This window comes from Carcharodon carcharias, chromosome 19, assembly GCF_017639515.1.
Source record: "Carcharodon carcharias isolate sCarCar2 chromosome 19, sCarCar2.pri, whole genome shotgun sequence".
NCBI lineage: Eukaryota > Metazoa > Chordata > Chondrichthyes > Lamniformes > Lamnidae > Carcharodon > Carcharodon carcharias.
The window spans coordinates 66755477-66777759 of NC_054485.1; the positions used below are offsets into that span (position 1 = coordinate 66755477).

The 22283-nt window shown below is 42.5% G+C and overlaps 1 protein-coding gene across 1 annotated transcript in view; it reads left to right on the top strand.

Moving 5' to 3' along the window:
* The window catches only part of LOC121291210 (complement C4-like), a 209586-nt gene that overhangs the window by 23062 nt on the left and 164241 nt on the right, over positions 1 to 22283 (top strand). The window contains exons 4-5 of the mRNA XM_041212296.1: positions 14933 to 15003; positions 16163 to 16248. Of these exons, the coding sequence (XP_041068230.1) occupies positions 14933 to 15003; positions 16163 to 16248 (157 nt within the window). The remainder of the gene's footprint in view (positions 1 to 14932; positions 15004 to 16162; positions 16249 to 22283) is intronic.

Sequence of the window (22283 nt, forward strand, 5' to 3'; positions counted from 1 at the left end):
TTGAACTCTGCATGAGTGTGTGTTTGTGTGCAAATATCAGTGTTTTAATTTGTTTGGCTGTTTGTGTCTCTATCCACGTCTGTGCAGGTGAGTGTTTGTGCGTATGTAGGTGATCGATCCCTGACACTCAGTTTGAGTAACACAAGGGCCACTCAGCTCCTGACTGCATTACAGCCTTGGAACAAACAGGGGCAAAAGAGCTGAGTGAGGCGAGAGTGATTCACCTGATATTAAGGCAACATTGACCGAATGTGGTATCAAGGGCTGTAGGAAAACTGGAATCAAATGGGAATCAGGGGTAAAACTTTCCACTGGCTGGAGACATACCAAGCACAAGAGAAGATGAGTGTGCATATTGGAGATAATCATCTCAGTGCCAAGACATCACTGCAGGAGTTCCTTGGGGTAGTGTCTGAGACCCAACCATCTTCAGCTGCTTCATCAATGACATCCCCACTTCTGGAGGGAATGTCCACTGATGATTGTACCATTTGCAACTCCTCAGATACTGAAGCAGTCCATATCCAAATGCAGCAAGACCTGGACAATATCCAGGCTTGGGCTGACAAGTGGCTCGTACCATTCATGCCACACTGTTGTCAGGCATTTACTATGTCCAACAAGAGATAATCCAACTATCGCCCCTTGCAATTCAATGAAATTATCATCGTGAAATCCCCACTATCAACATCCTGGGGTTAGCATAACTCAGAAACTAAACTGGAACAACCAAATAAATAGTGTGACTAGAAGAACATGTCAGAGGCTGGGAATTCTGTGGAGAGTGCCTCACCTCCTGATTCCCCAAATCCTGATCACCAGCAACAAGGCACAAGTCTGCAGTGTGCTGGAATACTTTCCATTTGTCTGGATGAGTGCAGCTCAAACAGCAGTCAGAAAGCTCGAGACCATGCAGAATAAAGCAGCCCGCTTGATTGGCATTCCATCCTTTAAACGTTCATTCGCTCCACTATCAACTCAAAGTTGTAGAACTGTGTAACATCTAGAAGATGCACTTCATCAAGTCTCCTTCAACAGCATCTTCCAAAGTCACGGCCTCTATCAGTTGAGGAGAAAGGTGGCAGATGCACGGGAAAACCATCAGCTGAAAGTTGCCCTCTAAGCCACACACCATGCTGACTTGAAACCAAATCGCTTCTATTCCCTATCATTGTTTCAAAATCCTGGAACTCCCTGCCTAACAGCAATGTGGGTGTACCTACACCACATGAGAAGCAGTGGTTGAAGAAGGTGGCTCACCACCACCTTGTCAATGGCTATTAGGATTGGGCAATAAATTCTGATTTGGCCAGTGATGCCCACATCTCATCAAAGAGCAAATTAGTTGCTGTAGCTGTGGGATCCCCTCTGGACCCATGGCTTGCTATTTTTTCTATTGGGTTCTACATATTTTTTGGTAGAATAATCCTTTCAACTCCTACCACATATATATTTCAGTTATATAGATGATACTTCACAATCTTTGGTTCTGCAGCCACGTCAAAAAAAATGGTCACCTTGCAAGCTTGATACAGGAATAGAGAGCATCAAAGTTAATCTGTGGGGCAATGCCTACGTATCATGCAAAGTCACAAATGGGCCAAAGGCCGCTATTTCCAGAACTAAAAAGTGTCTGGTCTACCTCAAATTACCCTGGTAAGGCGAAGTATCTCAAAAAATAGCAATCTGTGTCACGCTCCAACTATACAATGGCTACACAAGTCATATTTTCCACTTACGGAATGCTGCTGTCCATCCAAAAAGATGCTCTCCCTACTACATAATGTAAGAACATCATTTATGAATTTCAATGCTGGCGGTCTGCCAGATACATAGGCCATATATCCCAAGGTTGTCTGATCGAATCGTGTTCATTCAGTTGTTCATATTCGGCAGAGTAAAAACCATATCAACCTGCCTGTGGTTGCAAGGCGGTAACTAAAACTTGTACTTTCTGCGATTGGATTAACTTGCTGAACACTCTTGAGTGCACCAATAACCACACTAACAGCCAATTCAAGTTAATAAGTTGTGTGCCAATGCAGTTCTTTTATGGATGCTGGAATCAATATAATGTTCATACACAGGGGACTATTATTTGCAAGCAAAAGGATTAAGTTCATATTTTGCGCTTATTTATGAATTACATGGCAGCTTGAGGAGCCTCTTGTTCCCTGTTACTTTATTCATGGAAATGACTCTGCCAATCAGAGTACACTTTCCAACCAATCAGCTCCTCCATCTCCTGTGGTACAAGTTGTTGTGATCCAGTAACATTTGGCACTCTCTTATTTGTCCTGAGAAGAAAATCTTCGGCAACATGCCTCACTTTTCAGCAGTATACAAATTAACTATTCTTACTTTGGATTGTTGCTTGCCTGCTTCCACAGCCAATTTAACTTTCAGATACAGTGTTGCCCTAAATGTTCCCCCAACTGATATCTCTCTGCCAGCCTTCCCCTTCTTTAAACCAGATTTCCTTCCTTGCCAGGAATCATATTCATAAATACCTGCAACTCGCCCAATCTCATTTACCCATGCCATGCATTTAAATACATGCACATTAACCCTAACTTACACTTTACTGTTCTCTTCTTACACGGTACCCACCTAATTCTGACTCTAGTGCTATTCCTCTTTCCCAATATTCTTTGCAACTCATTACCCCTCTCTAGTATTACCTGCTACTTCTCATCCTCTTGCCAAGTTTGTTCAAACCCTCCCCAATAGCACCACCTGGCAAATAGGCTATTTTAGATCATGCATTATGCAACAATAAATGACAAATTAATTATCTTATTGTAAAAGAATATTTAGGGAAGAGTGACCAAAATATGTTGGAATTTTCCATTCAGTTTGAAATGATGTAGTTTAATCAGAAACTTGGTTCTTAAATTGAAACAAAGGAAACTATGAAGCTGTGAGGGACATTTGGCTGAGGTGGGCTGGGAAAATGCATTACAATGTATGACAGATGGGCTAGTATTGAAATAAGTAATATGTGTCTTACAGCAAATATATATTCATATAAGGCTCAGAAACCCAACATGAAAAGTGAGTTAACCGTGGCTATCAAAGGAAGTTCACGAATGTATTAGGTTAAAGGAAGAAGCTCATAAGTTTCCAAACAGACAGGATGGGAACAACTGAGGATGGGAACATTTTGGAATTCAGCAAAGGAGGTCTAAGGAACTGATAAAGAAAGGGAGAATAGAATATGAAAGTAAACTCGCAAAATCCATAAAAATGGACTGTAAAATCTCCTATTAATATGTAAAAAGAAAAAGATTAGAGCAATGACACATGCGGGTCCACTACAAGCAAAAACAGGAGAATTTATAATGGGAAAAAGGGAAATGGCAGAGAAGCTAAATAATCATTGATGTCTCTATTCACGGAGGAAGATTTAAAAAAAGAAACACTCAGAAATAATAGAGAACTAAGGGACTAGCAGTTACAAGTACTGAAAGAAATTATTATTAGTTTAGAAAAGTAGTACAGAATAAATTAATGGGACTGAAAGTTGGTAAATCCCCAGGACCCCATGATTTACATCCCAGAGTGTTAAAAGAGGTGGCTATAGAGTTTGAGGATGTATTGGTGTTCATCTTTCAAAATGCTAAAGATTCTGGAACGGTGGCTGCTGATTGGAGTGGGCAACCGCAGTTTTTATGAAAGGAAAAAGGGAGAAAATGGAGGACTACAGACCTATTAGCCAGACATCAGTAATAGGGAAAATACTATCATCTATCATTCTAGATAATTTAAAATGCTAGAATCTATTGTAAAGGAATGATAACCAGACACTTAGAACATGATGATATGATCGGACAGAGTCAACATCAATTTGCAAAAGGGGTTTGACAGTGCTGTTAAGGTTTATTGGTGATGTTACTAACTGAATAGATAAAGGGTATTTTAATTTTCAGAAGACCTTTATTAAGGTCCTGCACAGGAGGTTAGTAAACAAAATTATAGCATATGGGATTGGGGATAATATATTGGCATGGATTGAGGATTGGACAGAAAATGAAGAGAAGGAATAATCGATTGGTAGGTTGGCAGGTGGTGACTAGTGGGGTGCCACAAGGATTGGTACTTGGACCCCTGCTTTTCACAATCTATGTCAATGATTTGGATGTGGGAACCAAATGTAGTATTTCCAATATTGCGGATGATACAAAACTAGGTGGGAATGTAAGTTGTGTAGAGGATGCAAAGAGGCTTGAAGGGAATTTGGACAGGGTTAGCAACTGAGAAAGAACATGGCAGATTAAATATGATGTGGATAAGTGTGAGGTTATCCAATTTAGAAGAACAAAGAACAAAGAAAAGTACAGCATAGGAACAGGCCCTTCGGCCCTCCAAGCCTGCACCGATCATATTGCCCGTCAACTAAAACATTTTGCACTTCCAGGGTCCGTATCTCTCTATTCCCATCCTATTCATGTATTTGTCAAGCTGCTTTACTAACAGGAATGTTGTTGTAGAACACTTCTTCAATGGTGAGAGGTTGGGAAGTGTTGATGTCCAAAGAGACCTGGATGTCCTTGTTCATGAGTCACTGAAAGCTAACATGCAGGTGCAGCAAGCAATTAGGATGGCCAATGGTATTTTGGCCTTCATCAAAAGGAAATTTCAGTACAGGAGTCAAGAATACAGGAGTAAGGATATCATGTTTCAGTTAACTGCCACCGTTCTAAAATCTTTAACATTTTGAAAGATGAACACCAATACATCCACAAACTCTATAGCTGCTGGAGTATTGTTTACAGTTTTGGTCCTCTTACCTAAGGACATTTGTAGTGCACATTCACAAGACTAATTCCTCGGACTGTCCTGTGGGGAGATATTGAAGAGACTTGTGCCCGTGTCCTATGGAGTTTGGAAGAGTGAGAGGTTATCATATTGAAACCTCCAAAATTCTGAAGAGGCTAGACAGGGTAGATGCAGAAAGAGTGTTTCTTCTGGCAGAGGGATCTAGAACCAGGGAACATAGTCATAGGGTAGGTGTTAAGCCATTTAGGGCAGATGAAGAGGATTTTTTTTTCCACTCAGACCGCAGTGAAACTTTGGAATTATATATCCCAGAGGGCTGACCTAGCTCAGTCATTGAGTATGTACAAAACAGAGATCAACAGATTTCTAGATACTTACACCATCAAATGATATGGGATAGCATGGGAAAATTGTGTTGAGGTAGACAATCAGCCATGATATTTTTGAATAGATGAACAGGCTTGAGGCTCTGAGTGGTCTGCTCCTGCTGATATGTTCTTGTGTCTGAGTAAATTGCCCTGCAGGAAAAATGCTCCCATGTCTAGTTGGGTTCAATGCGTCGGGCTTGTACAGGTCCAATTCCCCCCAGAACTGATCCTAATGTCCCAAGAATTGAAAGCCCTCGCCCTTGCACCATCTTTCCAGACATGGGACAGAATTTTACGAGTCGGCGAGCGGGGCAGGGCACGCTCACCAATGTGCAAAATGACGCACGGTGCGTTGGGCGAAACTCCCGATGTCACCGCACCAGATTTAAATTTTCAGGAAGGCGGGACCATAGCAAAATCAGCTGTGCGTCTGCCAACCTGTCAATGGCCCACTGAGGACATTGACAGAATCAATTAAGTAATTAAAGGACCTGTCTGTCCAACCTTAAGGTTGGTGAGCAGGCCGGGAGCCCTGGCGGAAATTAGAAAAAAAATGAAACCTCATCCACCGGCTTTAAAAAATTTTAATAAAGATTTTGTAAAAATTATGGACATGTCCCAATTCATGTCACTTTGTCACATGAGAGGGCATGTAAGGGAATTTTTTTTTCTATTTTTAATATTTTTGAAAATAGAGGTGATCTCCCTTAGCATCAGGGAGACGAGTGCGCTCTTCTGTGTGCATGCGCGAAAGAGCTCACTCTTGATTTTGGGATTTCCCCCGCCCGCACAGGGAGGGCATAGCACTTCCCTGTGGACATCACGCTGGGCGGGCCATAATTGGCCCACCGAAATAAAATGGCACCGTGCCTCCGATATATGCGCCCACCCATCAACTTCCCCCTGATGGGGTGGAAAATTCAGCCCATGCATTTTTCTGCTTTATTCACCTGGTAGCAGAAGTAATCCAAATATGACTACTTTTGATTTCCTGCTTTCTAACTTATCAGCCAGCTCCCTAAATTATTTCTTTCAGGATCACATCCCTGTTTATACCTATATTGCTGGCACTGATGTGGCCCACGGTGTCTGGTGATTCACTTTCACCCTCAGAGTACTCTGCAGATGCTCGGTGATACCCTTCTGCCTGCCCCCAGGGGGCCAAGATACCATCCTAGATTCACATCTGCTGCAGAAACAATCATCTCACTATCGAATTTCCTATCACTTTTGCTCTTCCAGTCCTCTTCCTGCATGCCTGAACAGCCCAGCCAGCAGAGGCACCATGGACTTGGGTTTAGCTGCACTTTCCAGATTAAGCATCACTTTCACCAGTATTCTTAACTAAACACTATTTCGAGAGTTAGAAGCATGGATGGAACTCCTTCACTACCTGCCTGCATATTCTCGACAGGACACCCATTCCCTCTCTTGCACATACTCTTCAGCTGTGTGGTGGCCGCACCCTACTATCCACAAATTCTCAACCTCGCCAATGTGCCTCGTGGAAGCCACCTGCTGTTCCGTTTCCGAAATCGAGCTGCTCCTGCAGATATCACGGTCAGGGCATGGGAAGTGTCGCAGAGCTCCCGCTCCTCTGCATTCCTCGGCTCAGATTTGTATTGTCATTTCCTTATGCATTGGATCATGAAACAAAAACAACTCCCGGAATGCTGATATTCAGTTAATACAGAGAGATTGATTAAAATGTTTTGACTTAAGCTTTGTCATCCAAACTCGCGCTCCCCCAAAATATGCATATTTTTCAAATTTCCCAGCTCCTTAGACTAAATCCTTAAATTTGGAAAATACTCACCATCCAATCACCTCGTGACCCTCCTGTGATGGTTTGGTTTTTTTACCACACTTCAGCAATCAGGGTTTGTTTCACTCTACTCCTGGTTTGCTCCGCAGTGATTGTGGGCTGTTTCCAATTGCTCACCACCTGCTTCACACGGATCCTGGTCTGCATCAGTCTGCTCATGATTTGCTCCAAAGTGATCCAGACTGTCCAATGTGCCCTCGTTTCGCAGTCTAAGGGTATCAATTACCCTCATTTCACACTACGAGGATAGGCAGTGTGCTAATTTTGAGGTTTAGGTATATTCAAGATGGTCTGAGGGTATGCAATGTTCTGATTTCATGGTAAGAGGTTGTAAAGATCCTAATATCAGAATATGAAAGCGTGCAATGTGCTGTTTTGACATTGAGGCTTAACCAAGTTTTTTTTTCACAGTCTGAAACTCTGCAATTTGTTTATATCACAGTCTGTGGATGAGCAGTATGTGTATTTCACTGACTAAATCTGTGGGATAAAGTTTTTCGCAGTCTGTGGATGAGCAGTATGTATATATCGCAGACTAAATCTGTGGAATAAGGTATTTCACCATCTGAAGAAGTAAAATATCTTAATTTCAAACTATGACAGAAGTGCAAAATGTTTTAGTTGACGGGCAATATGATTGGCACAGGCTTGGAGGGCTGAAGGGCCTGTTCCTGTGCTGTACTTTTCTTTGTTCTTTGACAATCAGAATTATCCTCATTTCATAGTTTGTAGATGTGTTTCATTGCTTAAGGATGTACAATATTTTAGTCTGACAATCTGAATAGGTTCAATGTTTTGCTTTCACACTGTGACAATGTGCAATGGGCTAATTTCACAATCTGAGGGGTTTCTATGTTTTTATTTCAGTTTGCTGATGTACAATGTCCCCATGTCACAGCATGAGGATGGGCAAATTTTAAATTTCAGTGTGCGGATGTGCAACGTCCTAATTTTACATCAGAGGATGTACAATGTCCTCATTTTGCAATATCACCTTGAGTAACGTTTTAATTTCTGTGTGAAGATGCCCACTGACCTCATTTCACAGTATCACACAATCTTTACAGTGCAGAAGGAGGCCATTTGGCCCATCATATCTGCACTGGCTCTCTGAAAGAGCATTCCACCTAGTCCCACTCCCCTGAATTATCCCTGTAACCTTGCACGTTCTCTCTTTTCAGGGTGCAATTCAATTCCCCTTTGAATACTTCGATCGGATCTGCCTCCACCACCCTCTCAGAAGTTTGTTCCAGGCTCCAGCCACCCTCTGGGTGAAAATGTTTTTTCTCACATCACATTTACTCTTTTTGCCCATTATTTTGAATCTGTGCCCTCTTGTTCTTCACCTACAGTTCTTCATCCTGGGAATCATTCTTGTGAAACAAAAACAGAAAATGCTGGAAAAACTCAGCAGGTCTAACAGCATCTGGGGAGAGAAAAACAGAGTTAATGCTTCGAGTCCGTATGACTCTTCTTCAGAGCAGAGGAAGAGTCATACAGACTCGAAATGTTAACTCTGTCTTTCTCTCCACAGATGCTGTTAGACCTGCTGAGTTTTTCCAGCATTTTCTGTTTTTGTTTCAGATTTACATCCACAGTATTTTGTTGTGAATCTCCTCTGCACTCTCTCCAATGTCTTCACATCCTTCCTCAAGTATGGCACCCAGAACTGGATGCAGTATTCCAGATGAGGCCTAAGTAGTGTCTTATATGAGCTCAATTTGACCTCCTTACCCTTGTACTCAATGCCCTTATTAATAAAGCCTAAGATACTATATGCTTTATTAACTGCACTCTCAACATGCCCTGCCACCTTCAATGACCTATGTATGTATACACTGAGGTCGCTCTGTTCCTGCACATCCTTTAACGGTTCCCCCTTTACTTTATACTGTCTTATCATATCTCTCCTGCCAAAATGAATCACCTCACACTTCTCTGCATCTGCCACTTGTCTGCCCAATCCACCATCATGTCTATGTCCTTTTGTAGTTCAAGACTATCCCCATCACAGTTGACAACATTTTCAACCTTCGTATCATCTGCAAATTTTGAAATCATGCCCTGCACACTACAGTCTAGGTCATTAATACATATCAGGAAGAGCAAGGGTTCCCTTGGGCAACTCCACTACAAACCTTCCTCCAATCTGAAAAACAACAATTTATCACTACTCTGTTTCCTGTCACTCAGCAATTTCTTATCCAAGTGCCTACTTTCCCTTTTATTCCATGTCCTAGAATTTTGCTCACAATTCTGCCGTGTGGCACTCTATCAAATGCCTTCTGAAAATGCATATACACCACATCAACAGCATTTCCCTTATCAACCTTCTCTGCTATCTCCTCAAAAAGACTCCAGCAAGTTAGTTGAACATGATTTTCCCTTAATGAATCAATGTTGGCTTTCCTTAATTATCCTGCACTTTTGTAAATGACTATTAATTTTATGCTGTGCTTTAGTTTCCAGAAGTTTCCCTACCACTGAAGTCAAACAGACTGGTCTGTAGTTGCTAGCTTTTTCTTGCACTCCCTTTTGAACAAGGATGTAACATTCACAATTCTCCACTCCTCTGGCACCTCCCCTATGTCTAAGGAAAACTGGTAGATTATCACTAGTACCCCTGCAATTTATACTCTCGCTTCTTTCAGTACCCTAAGTAAACATAGCTTTTCCAACACCTTCCTCTTGACTGTAAGTTCTTCTCATGTACCAGTTACCTCCTGTCTTACCTCGGCCTGGATAGAATCTTCTTCCTTTGTAAAATCGGATGCAAAGTATTCATTCAACACCTCCACTACTTCTCCTGCCTCCACATGCAAGTCCCTTTTTTGTCCTTAATTGGCCCTAATCTTTCCTTAACTACCGTTTTATTATTTACATGCTTAGAGAAGATCTTGTGATTCCCATTTATGTTAGCTTCAACTGTTTTATCATGATCCTTCCTTGCTTTTCTGATTTGTTTCTTCACTTCCCCTGTTGTCCATCTATATTCAGCCTGATTCTCCATTGTATTTTCTACCTAATAGTTATTGTATGCACAATTCTTCCATTTCATCTTTGCCTCTATCTTGCTCATCATCCATGGCCCTCTGGATTTATTTGTCCTGCCTTTCCCCTTCAGGGGAATATACCTTGGCATTGCCTGCAATACTTTTTCTTTGAAGCTGGCCCATTGTTCAGCCGACATTAGATTCTAACTCACTCGACTCAGATGCATTCTCATCCCATCAAAATTGGCTTTCCCCCAATTAAATATCCCTGCAATGGATTGTTTCCTGTCCTTTCTCATGATTAACCTAAACCTTATGATAAAGTAGTCACTGTCCCCTAGAGGCTGTCCCACTGATATTGCTTCATCTGAGAACGCATAATGTGCTTGTTTTATTGTCTGAGGATGTGTAATGGGATCATTTCACAGTCTACCAATGTACAATGTTTTCTTTGTACAGTCTGAACAGGTGTCCTGTTCATTTCGCACTAACAGGGTGTGCAATGTCTTGTGTGTGTATGTGTGGGTGTCCCTGCGTGTGCGTGTCCCTGTGTGTGCGTGCGTGTGGGTGGGTGCACATGCATGGAGGTGCGCTTGTGTGCGTGTGTGTATATATTGTGTGTTTCTGTTTGTGTCTTTGTGATTTTATCTATTTGTGTGCATGTATCTGGGTGTGTATAAATGTGTAGTTGTGAAAGCATTTGTGAATCAGCGTCTGAGCATATTTCTCTATGTTTCTCTTTTGTGTGCTTGTGCACACAAATGTAGGATGTAGATGTGTGAGATTGTAAATCTGTGTGTGAATGTGATTGCTTCTTAGTATTTATATCTGATTGTGTGTGATGATCTGATTGTGAAATGTTATGATTATAAGTGTGTTGTTTATATCTATGCTTGCGAGTGTGTGTCAATGTTTGTACATGTGGATGTGTGTGTGTGTGTGTGCTTGAGTGTGTGTCTGTGCCTGTTTGTGTGTGTGAGAGTATGTGTGTGTATGTCTGAGTGCTTCGTTTTTTGGTGTGTATCTCTGTCTGTGTGTATGAGTCTCAATGTGAGAATGTGTGTCCGAGTGTCTGTGGGTATATTTCTGCTTGTCTGTATGGTTGCGTGTTAATGTCTGTAAGTGTAACTGTGTGCTTGCATCAGCATGTTGCATTGTATAGGATTTTGCAGGATATATGGCAGAGAAATAGGACATTCAGCCTGACTAGTCCATGTCGGTGTTTATGCTCCAAATGAGTCCCTTACCACGTTTCCTCAACTAAGTATACCATGCTAATCACCCCCTTCCTTTGCTTGCTTGTTTTCCCTTCAAATGCGACACTACTATTCTCTTCAAACACTCCCTGTGGGAATGAATTCCACGTTCTTATCACTCTTTGATCAAATACACTTCTTCTGAAATTCTCATTGGATTTCTTGATGACAATCTTATCATTTTGGCCTCTGCTTATATTCCTCAAGGAAAAATTCCCCCTGAATCCACGTCCTCAAAATTGCATTATTTTAAAAGCATCTATTAGGTCACTGCTCACCCTACAGCTGAGGGGGAAGAGATCCAGTCTGTCAACCCTTTCCTGATATCTATACCCACATATTTCTCGTATCACTCTGGTAAATCCTCTCTGCACTCTACCTTGTGCTTCGATATTAATATCATAATATAGCGATAAGACCTGCATGTGTGCTCCAAATGAGCTCCAGCAAAGGTTTGATACAAGTTTATCATAAGTTGCCTACACTGAAATCCTGTACCTCTAGAAATAAAGGCTTGTCCTTGGTCTGTTTGTTTCTCCTGGACTTGCTAATCTGTGGGATAACTTTTAGTGTTTGATGTATTTGTAATCCTGTATACCTTTGCTCCTCTACCTCACCTAGACATGCACTTGCAAATAATGAGTGACCTCTCTAATCTTTCTACCAAAATGTACTGCCCCACATTAATCTTGTTCAACTTCACTCGCCAACTATTGTCCAATTCCACAAGCTGATTAATGCTGTTCTGTAATTTGTTATGGTCCTCAGTATTGACTATCCTCCCAATTTGTTGCCATATAAAATGTCAGGAATGATGTTTGTGTTCAAGAGATCAGAATAGCTGAGTAAAATTGTAAGCAGCAGTGGTCCCAGCCCTGACCCTTGTGGAACATGACTTCCATTTTTCCACCACTCTAAACAGCAGCCGGGCTGTACTCCCAGGCTACTCCCTGCCCTGAATCCAGCTGGAGAGACATTCTGCCACTTGTGCCATGACTCCGCTTTCTCTGAAATGCTCATATATCCATTATGGGGCACCTTATTGAAGGTCTTTTGAAAATGGAGATGAACCACATCTACTGTATAAACATTGTCTACCCTCAAATTGGTCAGAAAAGATTTAACCTTTTGGAATCCATGCTGACTATTCCATATTATATTCCTAATTTCTACACGTTCTTCTATTCCCCACTTTAGTAACAATTCCAATATTCTTCCAATCACTGGCATTAAGCTGACTGGTCTACAATACTCTGGACATGTTCTTAGCTCATTCTTACACATAGGGATTACAATAGCTATCCATCAGTCTCTGGCTATGCACATTGTTTTGAAGAACTATCAACTATGGAAGCAATGCCTCTGCCATTTCTTCCTTAGAGTGTTTGAAAATAAGTGGATGCAACAAAAATAGAACAGGGAATTTATCCTCCTGAGATCATTTAGTTTATTAACTACAACACCCTTTTTTTGTTTTAGGTGTACTTATTCCAGTTCTCATATCACCATTAATTGTCAGCTTTACCTGCTCTATCTGCCTGGTAAATAAAGACGTGGAATAATTGTTTAATATTTCTGCCATCTATCTATCGTTACCTGTGGTATTATCCTGTCTCCCATCAAAGCCTTCTTTTATAATGATGTGCCTTTAGATTAATTTACAACTTATTTTATATTTCTTGATGATATAATTTCATAGTTCCTCTTTGCTTTCCTAATTGCTTGGAATTCCCACCTGATCAGCTCATATTCTCTCTTGGCAATACCCTGCTCTCTATTTACTTAACTCCAAGTTTGTCAAATATGATTTCCCATTTGCAAAACTGTGCTGACCATGTCCGATCTGATCATGATTATCCAAGTATCCATTTATTACACCCTTTCTAATAGATTCTAGTATTTTCTCTACCACTGATTTAAGGCTGACAGGTCTGTAGTTCCCTGTTTTCCCTCTCTTGGTTTCTTTCCCCATTATACATCCAAGGGAGAATCTTCCCATGTTGGACTTCTAATATATTCTGGTTAAAGAGGAATCCTAAACAAATAGTAGGATTAACATTCACTCATCCCATTTACCTACCTGTCTGTCTGATTAATGTCATGGTTGTTTAATTCACCATGATTATTTTCAAATTATTTTACTCAGTTCCCTAATTTATCTACATATTTCTTCCCACACCTAGCTTCCACTATTAGTTGGTATTGTCCACTAGTGTAATGCATCCTTTATTATTTTATCTCTATTCACTTGGATCATAGCTTGTCTTGCTGATAGCTGTGTGCCTTTATTTTCTGCTAACATTCTGCTAATAAGAACACCTACTCCACCAACCTGTTTTACTCTCTGGATTCCCAAATAGGTTTAAATGTTTAATTCTCAGTCCTGATATTCTTGTAGCCAGGTCTCTGGAATCAATACAATGCCTGGTCCCATCAAAGGCATAATTGTTTCCAAGAACACTCTTTTATTCTGGACATGGTGTGCATTGTTATAAAGCTATCCTAACTAGTATTTTAGAGCTTCCCTCACACTTTATGTTTAATTCGCTTTTAGACTCCATTCTATAATAATTTTATTTCCTGGCCATCAATATTCCCCCCTTATTTATTTTTTCCTGTTTTTCTCCTGCATTGCCCTATGTACATTTAGGCTGTTCATGTTTCTTGTAGATACCTCCCTCTGCAACCATTCTGCTAATCAACTGGTTGCTTCTGGGTTCAGGTAGAGCCCATCTGTATAACTCCTTCCTTTCCCAGGACTGGTATCAGTATCATATGAAAAGGAACCCATTTTTCACACACCTGCTCTTCAGACACATGTTAATTCTCCTGATTTGTCTGTTCTTATGCCAAGTTGCACGTGGGTCAGGAAATGATCCAGAAATTATGAAGTTCGAGCTCCCGCTTCCTAATTCAGACCTTGTAGTGTCGTTCATCAGGTCCTGCTCCTACGTATGTCGTCTTTCATTTCCCATGTAGACTTGGCATCTGGAATTATGCCCTAGCTTTCCAAGTTCCACTCTTGCCACCATGAAATATTCCTTGTTTAGTTATCAATTTTGCTTCTCGCTCTTGGCTGCAGAAGATGCTATCTATCCTCTGATTATAGAATCCCCTATGATTACCATGTTTCTGTTCTTCTCTTCCTTGCCCTGGGCATCCTTCTGAGCTATGGAGCCTTGGTCAGACATTTGTGGCTGCTGTCCCTGCAATATTACTCATTTATCTCACATGTGTCTAAGTGTATGTGGGTGCATGTGATTGTGCATGTTTGGGTGACTGCATATGTGTGTAAGTCTCTGTACATGTGTGCGTGCATTCATCTTTTAGTGTGTCTGTGTACATCTGTGAGGCTGTTTTTTTAGCGTGTGCCTGCGAGTGTATGTCTATCGATGTAAGTTTAGGGTGTGTGTGAGTAATGAAATTCTGGGGAGATACCAAATAGGGCATAAACAGAGAAACAAAGAGAGAGGAAAGGAAAAGGCAGAGAAAGAAAGAAAAGAAGGAGGGAGAGAAAAAATGAGCACAAATATGACAAAGATAAGTGAAAATCAGTTCTTCTACATTGCAGTGATGTATTACAGTACAGAGGAGGAACTGGGTTCTAAAGTAACATCAGTTTTCCGAATCGATTTTAAAAAGTTATGAATTTAAATTGCTGTTGGGGAACCAATGAACTGACCCATGTTTTCCTCTTCTATTACTTTATAGTAATGTACAGGATTTTTACACTGGATCAGTACATGAGGCCAGTGAATGATCAACTGAGGGTCTCCATATACGTGAGTGAAGTGTGACTATTTCAGCAGAGGTTGTCACTGTCCAATGTAACCCCTGAACTCGTTTGAATGACCACATCTCGCGTGCAATTCCATTACTGGGGAGGGTAATAGCATCTTTTGGTTTTAACCTGAAAAGTAAGGTGTTGGATCAGAGGCCAGTGATAGGTGGAGATAGCCTGGCCCTCTATACAGCTCCATCTCTCCCACCTCACACTTAAACCAACTTATATCCCACCTCTTTATTTTTACTTAGTTCTGTTGAAGAGTCATACGGACTCAAAATGTTAAATGTGTTCCTCTCCACAGATGCTGTCAGACTTGCTGAGTTTTTCAGGAATTTTTATTTTTGTTTTGGATTTCCAGCATCCACAGTTTTTTGCTTTTAAATTCCTACTCCCTTGCACACAGGTTGGGAATGTGTGACAATGGACAGAGGGAACTAGAGGGCCAGTAATGACCTAATAATAAATTATAATAGTGGGGATGGTGAGACAAGTAGTTGTTACCTAACCATTGGGCAGGAAACCCATGGGATCGGGTGAAATGCTGACTGTATACTCCACTGTCCCTTGGGATTGAATCCATCATTGCACTTTATCCCATCCATTTCCCAGCGGATGTGTGAGGCTAAGACTGCTTAATTTATAATTATGATGGGGGAAATGTATCACATTTGGTTCATTGGAACAAAGCATTAGGAATTTGATGGGAGTTTCAGATCTAATTTTGCCTGGGGAGGGTGGGGGCAGTTGGGGTCCCTGGTCCTCACCTTTTGTGGGGCAGAAAGGTGAATGTGGTGGAAAGAAAGTTTGAGCCCAATGGCTGTTCAGATACGCATTCATTCTCCACCCATGCCGAAAGTGAAAAATGGCTTCTTTTTGAAGAAGATGTTGGTATGGAAAGGAATAACACCACAGGTTTATCATTCCATTCAGCATAGTTTCACAGGGAGATGCTCAAACTGTTCAGTCTGTTGTTTGTTTAATTGCATTTGGGATATTATGGAATAGTTGTGATGCTGTAATGACTGAACGTGCCATTTAACCACTATCAAAGAATTTCATTAAAAAGTGTGGAAACTGAAAGCCTCAGAAGGCCCCATTGCACAGCTGTGCCCCACACATCTGCTTTAACAGTTCCTGTGTTCTGTGCTTCACAGAACTCCCGAAACATGCAACTGATGGGAGCTGACTGGATGTCCGAGAAAATTAAGTTGCTTCGAACCAAAATCCCCGATAACGAGGAGTAAGTTATTGAACTATTTCACTTCTGAAACATTCAGCAGAGAATTGAAGGGGCTATCCAGTAAGACAATAAGGTCAGAAAGACATCCATTGATAGAGGCCTGCCGTGATAACAGGATGTTTAAAGCCAATGGAATCCATTTGAATCGTTGTCATTGATGCCATAAAGGAAATGTGGCTGCCAATTTATGTACCGCAAGCTCCCACAATGATAGCTAGTAAATGATTTGTTTCCAGGCAGACTTATTGCCAAGGATTAAATGACATTCGGCATATTTACATCCATCTGAAAAGGCCGATGACATGTCAGTTTAATGTTTCGGCAGACACAGGTTTCTGACAATGGGAAGCACACCCATTGCTGCCCTCCAACAGTGCAGCACTCCCTCATCACTAACCATCCGACAGGGCAGCACTCTATAGTACTGGCCCTGCAACAGTGTAACACTCTCCCAGAACTGACCCTCTGACAGTGCAGCACTCCCTCAGTATTGACCCTCCAACAGTACAGCACTCCCTCAGGATTGACCCTCCAACAGTACAGCACTCCCTCAGGACTGACCCTCTGACAGTGAAGCACTCCCTCAGTACTGACCCTATGACAGTGAAGCACTCCCTCAGTACCGACCCCCTGACAGTACAACACTCCCTCAGTACTGACCCTTCGACAGTACAGCACTCCCTCAGCACTGACTCTCCAACAGTACAGCACTCCCTCAGTACTGACCCTCCAACAGTGCAGTACACTCTCAGTACCGACCCTCTGACAGTGAAACACTCCCTTAGTGCTGACCTTCTGACAGGGCTGCACTCTCTCAGTACAACATTCCAAGAGTGCAGCACTCCCTCACTACTGACCCACCTACAGTGCAGCATCCCCTCAGTACTGACCCTCTGACAGTGCAGCGCTCCCTCACTACTGCCCTACCAACAGTGCCACGGTCCCTCAGTCCTGACCCTCCGACAGTGCAGCACTCTCTCAATACTAACCCTCTGACAGTGCAGCACTCCCTCAGTACTGACCCTCTGACAATGAAGCACTCCCTCAGCACTGAACCTCTGACAGTGCAGCACTCCCTCAGTACTGACCCTCTGACAGAGCTGCACTCTCTCAGTACTGACCCTCTGACAGTGCAGCACTCCCTCAGTACTGACCCACCGACAGTGCAGCACTCCCTCAATACTGACTCACCGACAGTGTGGCACTCCCTCAGTACTGACCCACTGACAATGCAGCGCTCCCTCAGTACTGACGCTCTGACAGTGCCGCGCTCCCTCAGTACTGACCCTCCAACAGTGCCACCCTCCCTCAGCACTGACCCTCCAACAGTGCCACGCTCCCTCAGTACTGACCCTCCAACAGTGCTGCGCTCCCTCAGTACTGACCTTCCGACAGTGCCGCGCTCCCTCAGTACTATTCTCTGTGAATGCAGTACCTCTGCACTAACCCTCTGACCGTGCAGTGCTTACTCAGTACTATCCCTCTGACAAAGTCAGCACTCACTCAATACTGTCCTTCTGACAGTGCAATGGTCATTCCTTACTTCTCCTCTGACATTACAGCACTCCCTAATTACTATGTTTCCGAAAATACAGCACTGCCTTGGAAATGTAGAGCACCGAAAGTGCAGCACTTCCTTGATATTTCAGCATGGACAGTGAAGCACTCCTTTAGCACTGTTACTGTACTTGTGACAGTGTAGCATCTCCTCAGTTCCTTTTTCCGAGACTTACACCTTGACTATTTGAAGAGTAAGCATTCCGTATAATGTAGATATCATGGGAGTAACACAGTCTTGCAGGTTGAATGATGCAAGAGTAACCCTGCAAAACTGGGTAGGTATTGCAGGGAGTAAACATGCGTTCCATTTTGGAAACAGCAGGAGTCAGCCGGCCTTATACTCTGAATGTGACAGGAGTAACACAGCCTCGTGCTGAAGAAAATATCGGAGAAACCCCAATTACACTGTAAATTGAATTATCAAGCCTTACTCTGTAGTTATTACAAGAGTAACCCAACCTTACCAGGCGAATATTACACAGGTAACCCAACCAAACAATCAGGTTATTAAGGAGCAGTATCCGATTCCTCAACATTGAATTATTTTTTATCCATTGTGGTATGTGCATGACTCTTGCAAGGTAAGCTTTTGTTCTCCATTGCTAATTGTTTTTGAGAGGGTAATGCAGAGCTGCCCTCTTGGAGCACTGCAGTCCCTCCTGGTATAACACACACACTTTTTTGGAAGGGTGTTCCATGACTTTGAAGCAGCACAGTGAACAAATGCTGATACAGTTCCAAGTTGCAGATGGCTGCCTCATGTGTCTACGGCCCTTGCCCTTCTAGGTGGTAGATCTCTGAGTTTGAAAGGTACTATCAAAGGACCCTGGGCAGGTTCCTGCAGCACATCTTGGAGATGGTAGAAACAGCTTTAACTGTGCGTCGGTGCTGGAGGCAGTACATGCTTGCGGATGGAACTCCATTCACGTAGGCAACTCTGTTCTGGATGATGTTGAGTTTCTCGAGTATTTTTGGGAGCTGCATTTATCCAGGCAAGTGGAGAATACTGCATCACATTCCTGACTTGTTCCTTGTAGATGGTGGACAGGCTTTGGGGAGTCAGCATGTGAGTTACTCATCGCAGGAATCCCAGCTTCTGACCTGCTCTTGTATGGCTAGTCCAGTTCAATTTCCAGTCAATGTTAATGTTAACCCCTAGGATGTTGCTCGTGGTCGATTTAGCAATGGTAATGCCATTGAATATGAAGGGGAGATGGTTCAACACTCTCCTGTTAGAGATGATCATCACCTGACAAAAGTTTGGCATGAATGCTGCTTGCCACTTAAAAGCCCAAGACTGAACATTCTACAGCTATATATCAACATGGACTGCTTAAGCTGCTGAGGAGTTATGCCTGGTGCTTTGTGCAATCATCATCGAACAGCCTCACCTCTGACATTAAGATGGAGGGAAGGTCATTGATGAAGGAGCTGAAGAGCAATGAGGAACTCCCATGGCGATGTCCTGGGAATAGGATGATTGACCTCCCACAACTGTAACTATTTTCCTTTGCTCTCTGTCTAACATCGCATTGGCAAAGCTGATGGATGATGTTGTGGCAACATGCTGAACCATTTAATTTCTCTTCCTGATGACAATGGTCAAACCAAACTGTTTACTGTTTCTTATCCTCTGAAGCTATGGAATGCTAGTGAAGTATCACAAGTGTAGAGGATATGGCACTACTTTGTCTTCAATCTCAGACAAGCAAGGCTCACCAGCTTTCCATCAGTTCTGTGACCTGAAGGCCTATGGCAGCAGCCATACATCAAAGAGTATTGCTGCCAGAATGCAACCCTCTTTGATCGCTTGGTGAATCTCAAAATGTTCTCTATCATAGTTGACCTTACCCATCCTGTTAGCCCCACAAGGAGCAACAATTTATTACCTGATGGTAAAATAAACAGACATTGCGAAATATGCAGCAAGGGTAGGATAACAGAAAACTGAGTGAGAAGATGAAAGTGAAAGGCTGCAAATCCTGCATCTTGGGCACACTGCTCTGAGGTGCTGAGATCTGGACAGTGTATGCTAGGTAGGAAAAGGCTGGACAGGTTCCACAGCCACTTCTCAGATGTATCCTTGATACCTCTACAGCAGGACAAGGTCCCAACTCAGAGGTCCTGAAGTATGCTAATTCCATCTGCATACACGTATTGCTAAGCCCATGATGTATGTGCCGACTTGGTCACCTTTATTGGATGGATGATGGCTGAATACCTAAAGACATTCTGTTTGGTGAACTGGCCAATGGGTCTTGACCACGTGGCACCCATACCACCACTACAAGGACACCTGCAAGCTAGAGATGAAGATGACACACATCTACACTGAATGACATACATCTACACTGACAAGGGGGAGTGAGCTGCTGGGGGACGCAAACTCTGGAGACAGGATGCTAGGAAACACACAGCTGGCCAAGAAGAGGAACCAGTGAATGCAGACCAGGAAACTTTCTCATCCCACCATTGTCATCTGCTGCAAATACAGCAGAGACTGTGATGCCAGATTCGGGACCCTGAGCAACACCAGGCAATGCTTAACACACAATTGGCCAATGCCACGCACACCATCATTGAGTGGGAATGCTGGCAGTAAGGAATAACGTCAACCAGTGGAGATTTATTTCTATTATTCACATTGACTTCAATGTTGCTAGGATTCTTTGCTGCCTCACTCTGACAAATGCTGCACTGATGTCAAGGGCACTCAACCTTGCCTCACCATTTAAGTTGAACTCAAATTACCATGTTCTTACTAAAGCTGTAATGAGGTCAGAAATCATGTGGCCTTAGCAGAACCTGAGAAAAGCATCAGTGAGAGGTCAGTGCTTTGTAAGTATCACTTAAAATTCTTGGCAGCAGCTTACATCACTTTTCTGATGATTGAGAACAGACTGATATGGCAGTAATTAGCTGGATTGAATTTGCCCTCATTTGCCGATGAGGCAGCGCACTCTTATAATTTGGATATTACAGGAATAGCCCATTGTTACACATTGCATATTACAAGAGTAAACCATCCTTTTACTATAGATATTAAAGGACTAACATAGCTTTACACTGTATATACAGTGTAATACAGGAGGAACACAGCCTTATGCTGTAACTAATAAAGTAATAACTTGCACCGTATACGTGACAGTATTAAGCGGCTCGACACCTGATCACAAACACAAGGTATAGGAGCAGGGATGGAACAAAAGGCCGGTTGAAGCTGCTCTGCCATTCAATGTGATAACAGCTGATCCTGGGCTTCAACTCCATTTTCCTGGCTGCTCCCCATATCCCTTTAATGCCTGAGAGAACAATACTCTGTCTATCCTAGATTTAAATATAGTCAGAGAGAGAACTTCTACAACCTTCTGGGGTGGAAAATTCCAAAGATCACAATTCTCTAAGTGCAGAAATTTTCCTTCACCTGTGTCCTAAATGATTGTTCCTCAATCCTGAGCCTGTGGTCCCGTGTTTCTGTTCCAAGTCAATGAAAACAACTTCTCATTGACAATGTCAATCTTCATCATCGACTTAACTGTTACTCTGGAATCAACGAAGGGTAATACCAACGGCTGTAAATCCAGTTTGTAACCCAAAAGCACCCATCTACCTGGCCATGTATTAGCTTATCTTTATCTCTTTCTAATACTTGGACATAGAAAGTACAGGATTTCCAGATTCACCAAATCAGCCAGAGTATGAACAGAAGAATAGAATTTATAAGTTGAGGTGATGTGGAATTTCAAGGTAGCTCCTGTGAGTCGAGGTATTGTTCTATGTAATTGTAAATCGGATTTGGGCATTGCTGGCTTGACCAGCATTTATTGCTAATCCCTAATTATCCTAGAGAAGGTGGTGAGCCGCTTTCTTGAAGAGGTGCAGTATATGTGAAGTAGGTGTGTCTACAATGCTGTTAGGAAAGTAGTTTCAGGAGGTTAACTCAGTGACAGTGAAGGAACAGCGATACAAGTCAGGATGGTATGTGAATTGCAGGGAGACTTGCAGGTGGAGCTGTTCCCATGCAAGGTTGCCCTTGTCCTTTTAGATGGAAGGTGCTGTCAAAAGAGTTGCTGCAGTGCATCTTGTAGATGGTGCACACTGCCAGGTTGGTGGTGGAGGGAGTGAATGTTGAAACATAGAAACATAGAAGCTAGGAGCAGGAGTAGGCCATTCGGCCCTTCGAGCATGCTCCGCCATTCATTATGATCATGGCTGATCATCCAACTCAATAGCCTGCTCCAGCTTTCTCCCCTTACCCTTTGATCCCTTTCACACCAAGAGCTATATCTAATGCCTTCTTGAAAGCATACAATGTTTTGGTCTCAACCACTTTCTGTGGTAACGAATTCCACTCTCTGGGTGAAGAAATTTCTCCTCATCTCAGTCCTAAATGGTCTACCCCATATCCTCAGATTGTGACCCCTGGTTCTGGACTCCCCTGCCATTGGGAACATCTTTTCTGCATCTACCCTGTC